Source organism: Erigeron canadensis, chromosome 2 (genome assembly GCF_010389155.1).
Source record: "Erigeron canadensis isolate Cc75 chromosome 2, C_canadensis_v1, whole genome shotgun sequence".
NCBI classification, from domain to species: domain Eukaryota; kingdom Viridiplantae; phylum Streptophyta; class Magnoliopsida; order Asterales; family Asteraceae; genus Erigeron; species Erigeron canadensis.
This window is the reverse complement of record NC_057762.1, coordinates 8,376,146-8,381,112: the sequence shown is the minus strand read 5'-3', so window position 1 is coordinate 8,381,112 and position 4,967 is coordinate 8,376,146. Positions and strand designations below refer to the sequence as shown.

The 4,967-nt window shown below is 37.4% G+C and overlaps 1 protein-coding gene across 1 annotated transcript; it reads left to right on the top strand.

The window, feature by feature from the left end:
- The first annotated feature begins 210 nt into the window (after positions 1–210).
- LOC122587644 lies at positions 211–3,104 on the top strand. Its single transcript, XM_043759815.1, has 2 exons — positions 211–216; positions 1,041–3,104. Exons 1-2 carry the CDS (start codon positions 211–213, stop codon positions 3,102–3,104), a joined length of 2,070 nt encoding a protein of 689 aa, XP_043615750.1.
- Positions 3,105–4,967: the final 1,863 nt, after the last annotated feature.

The following is a 4,967-nucleotide window of genomic DNA, read 5'->3' as shown; positions in this document are numbered from 1 at the left end:
ACAGGGCGAACGGAACGATCAGACTCTGAACAAGCCTATTCAGATGCCTTTAATATTGGATCTGAAGAGAATGCCAAAGATACTAGTTGTTATGGGTGAAATTACAGGTTTCATTATCTTGGGACCTCAAGATCATGGACCTTCAGGATCTTGACACGCCTTGACGAATTACTAACGATAAACTTCAAGTATTGTTTCTATGAGAATATTATGCAGGTAAATAGATATTAATCACAAGGGAAATATCTCTAACGGTACAAAAGAGATTCAACACATGTCTTATTTGATCAACATGCAAAGAAGACTTAGTCCAGCATCATAATCGGACTTCAAGAGGAATTCAGCATGAGGAGAATATCTTTAAACGGCTACAATATCAGTCAAGATATGCTCCAACGTTCACCAGATGAAGACCAGGAAGATCCCTGTAATTTTGGAAAATTAGTTACTAGGCTGCTCTATATAAACGAGGACCTGATCGATCATAGGATATACAACGTTACACACACTCACATATTTACTTGCTTATTTTCTCTGCTCATACTTGTAAACAACCAACACACTTTTCTTTACTTAGAAAGATCGATCAAGTCGCTCTATCATTGTAACCAATTTACACCATTAATAAAAGAACAAGGCAGGGACGATTGCTTCCTCCTGGGGTTTTTATGCCGACAATCCATAAAGGATTAAGGGCTTTTCCTCGATAACAAATCTCGGTGTTCTTTGTTCCTTTCTCTTTATTTTCCGCATTTATTTACGTTTATCTTTCTTTATCTTGCTTAATCTATCTTATATTTGATTATATAGTTATTTGTGAAATCTTTTGACTACCTTCTTTTGTTTAAGTCGACATAATCTTGATTTATCATACTTATTTTAAACGCATCTTTGAATCTAAACCAATTTTACAAGCCCTTAACCTCACGAACGAAAGTTTGGTTACATAATTTCTAAGTCTTCAAGGTTGATTATCTTGGATAATTTTTGACCAAAACACTAGTGCTGAAGAAACACCTAACTTGTTTGAAATTTTGCAGAAACTTACTAAAACGGTTGAAGCAAATCAGGAATTTACTCAAGCACAATTTAAAATCTTGGAGTCCAGGATCACAGAAAATGGGCCCCAGATTACTCCAAGAAATTTGTTTGCAACTCCAGTATCATCTGCACTTCCTGGATTTGCGCCATTCAGCACAACGATCCCAACTGCATCCCGAAATTTTGGGAGTAATATCCCACAAAATACGCAGGCTGCTGGGACATCTGCTAATGCAGGATCAGGTTTACCTAATGAGAATAATTTTACTAGATCATTCGGTTATACTAACCCATTGCATGAACAAGGAACAAATGAATATATCGCAAGAGAATTTCAGATGATTAAGGAAATGATCTCAAGTGTTCCTGGATTTTGCAATCCAATTCCAAAAGTCAATCCTGCTTCTTATCTCATCAATATATATGGTGATAGGATTGCGAATGTGGAAATTCCAAAGAAATTCCATGTGCCAAACATGAAGCCATACAACGGAACTGCTGATCCACAGGAACATATCGCATTATATTTGGAGAAAATGGAGACTGTGTCCATTCCCTACAACCTGAAGGAAGTATGCTTGTGCAGAAGCTTTGGTTCCACATTATCTGGCTCAACCTTAAAAATGGCTGCAGAGTTTGCCCCTCGATCCATAAACTCTTTTGCTGATTTAACTAATTTATTTTACAGTCATTTTTCATGCAGTAGAACTTTTGAGAAATTAACTGACGACTTATATAAAATTACTCAAAAACAACATGAATCACTTAGAGATTTTATGACTAGGTTTACTAAAGAATCTCTTAATATTCCTAAGTTAAATATGTTAACTGCTATTCAAGCTTTGCAGAGAGGTCTCCATCAGGGATCCAAGTTCCAAGAGGATTTCATCATGACACCATGCGGAAACTTGGATGAAGCAAAAGCAAGAGCAGCAAGGTTCACCAGACTAGAAGAAAACGAACTGACAACAGCAAAACTGGAAGCTTTGTCTTATGATCGACCGAATCGCAAGACTGAGACTCCAGTCTTCAAGCCAAGGCATAAACCATATACAAGACATGTTCAGATTCAATTTGGTGCTGTTGAAGAAGAAGAAGGGGTTGAGTACCCTGCGCTATCAACATATTGCTTCACTGTTGGCATACCTGGCTTGATAATGGCCTTGAGAAACCTTGGAGATAAGGTCAGATGGACACAAAAGAAAAATAATGATGGCTACTTCAAGAAGAAGGATACCAGCCAATGGTGTGCCTACCATGAAGACTTTTGTCACATCACTGAAGATTGCAAAATGCTAAGAAGAGAGATTTGCATACTCTTATCCAATGGGTATTTGACAGAGTTGATGGGAAGAAAGAAGGCTAAAGACGTTGAAGGCATGGATCTCACCAAGCCGAAACCTGCCCAAAAAGCGGATTCTCCACCAGCAAATGCTAAAGTAATTAACACTATTTCTGGTGGGTCAGAAGTTTGTGGAACCAGTTATTCAGCAGCCAAAGGATTTGCAAAGCAAAATAAGGCAGAAAAAAGGGAGAAGAATGTGAAGAAGGCTTCTATTTCGGACTTAGATACTATCTCCTTTGAAGATGACGACTTTGATGACATTATAGAGCCCCATCATGATGGTTTGGTCGTTACTCTCTTTATTGCTAACCACTATGTTCGCAGGATTTTGATAAATAATGGAGGCTCTGTGAATATAATCAAATTGGAAACATTAAGGAGAATGGATATTTCTGAAGACAACATTATTGGCAAAATATCTCCACTAATTGGTTTCAGTGGAGAAACCAAATATACTGTAGGAGAGATCAAATTGCCAGTATATGTTGAAGGACTGAACTCCATGCAGAAATTTTGTGTGGTGGATGTTCTCCCAGGTTGCAATATAATCCTAGGAAGACCATGGATTCACGAAATGAGGGTGGTACCATCGACATACCACCAATGTGTTAAGATTTCAACACCTTGGGGGGTGGTTACTGTCAAAGGTGATCAACAAGAGGCAAAGGAATGTTATACATCAAGCATGAAGTCAACAGCAAAGCCTACTGCCCAATAGCAATTACAGAAAAGGATCTTCGATGTTGGTGAACCAGAAGAGCAAGATGTCAAAGAAGTTGTTTTAATACTAGAAGATCCTAATATTAAAGTATTGTTAGAGGCAAAAATCTCAAAAGAATTAGAAGTCAAATTTACTGACTTTCTAAAGAAAAGAATGAAGACTTTTGGTTGGAAACAAGAAGATATGACAGGGATATCAAAGGATGTGATCACTCACAAGCTTGGAATTGACAAAAGTTTCAAGCCTATCCAACAGAAAAGAAGAAAGTTTGCTCCTGAGAGAAATGCCATTATTCAAGAAGACGTGGAAAGACTCCTAAAAGCAAAGATGATCAGGGAAGTAAAATTTCCTGAATGGCTAGCCAACGTAGTTGTAGTGCAGAAAAAGAATGGGAAATGGAGAGTTTGTGTAGATTTTACCGAAAGATCCATTTCCTCTGCCTCACATAGATGCAATGGGCGATGCTACTTCTGGACATGAAATGCTCACATTTATGGACGCTTCTTCAGGGTTTCAACAAATACAAATGGAACCTGAAGATCAGGAAGCCACAACCTTTATGACGCCAACAGGTATTTATTGTTATATTGCAATGCCTTTTGGTCTTAAAAATACAGGTGCAACATATCAAAGGTTGGTCAATATGATGTTCAAAGACCAATTGGGGGATACAATGGAAGTATACATAGACGATATGGTGGTCAAGTCAAAGAAAGCTGAAGATCACTTGAAAGATCTTGAAGTGGCCTTCGACATCCTAGACAAATATAATATGAAGCTAAACCCTACAAAGTGCAACTTTGGAGTTGGTGCTGAAAAGTTTCTAGGATATATGGTCACCAAGAAAGGAATCGAAGCAAGTCCAGAGTAGATCAAAGCCATTCTGAATTTGAAGTCTCCTTCGAATGCCAAGGATGTTCAAAGATTGACGGGAAGATTGGCAGCGTTGAATAGATTCATTTCAAGATCTTTAGACAGATGCAAAGAATTTTATGATATTCTAAGGAAAAACAAAAGGTTCGAGTGGGGAGAAAAACAGGAAGAAGCCTTCCAGGAATTGAAGAAATATCTTTCCACTCCTCCACTATTGGTCAAGCCTGAAGTTGGATAGCCTTTATATCTTTATATGGTAGTATCTTCAACTTCAGTCAGTGCAGTACTGGTAAAGGAAACAGAAGGTCAGCAAAATCCTATTTATTACGTACGAAAAAGTTTAATTGATGCTGAAACCAGGTACTCTCATCTCAAAAAACTTATACTTACATTGGTAATGGCATCCACTAAGCTTAGGCATTACTTTGAAACACATGCTATACATGTTAGGACTAATTACCCTATAAAATGTGTCCTAAGAAAGCCCGAAGTATCCGGTAAGATGGCTAAGTGGTCTGTTAAATTAAGCGCTTTTAATTTAATCTATGAACCTAGGACTGCCATAAAGTCACATGCCTTAGTAGACTTTTGTGGCTGATTTTAGTACCGATTTGCAATCTGATGTAGACTTAGAAGTCAAAATGCTAGAAGAATCCACTGAAAAATGGACTTTACATACTGATGGTGTAGCTAACATTAAAGGAATAGGGTTAGGTATCATACTAAAATTGCCACAGGGGGATATCATACCCCAGGCAGTCAATTATCATTTTATAGCTACTAATAATGAAGTAGAGTACGAGGCTTTAATCTCTGGCATGCAATTGGCTAAAGATATGAACATTAGAAATCTTAAAGTATATGTAGATTCATTGCTTTTAGCTAATCATTTTAATGGGACATATGCTGCGAAAGGTGAAAAGCTGATACAATATCTAGAAATTGTCAAAAAATTGGCAGAAAATTTCGATTTATTTGAAATAGAAC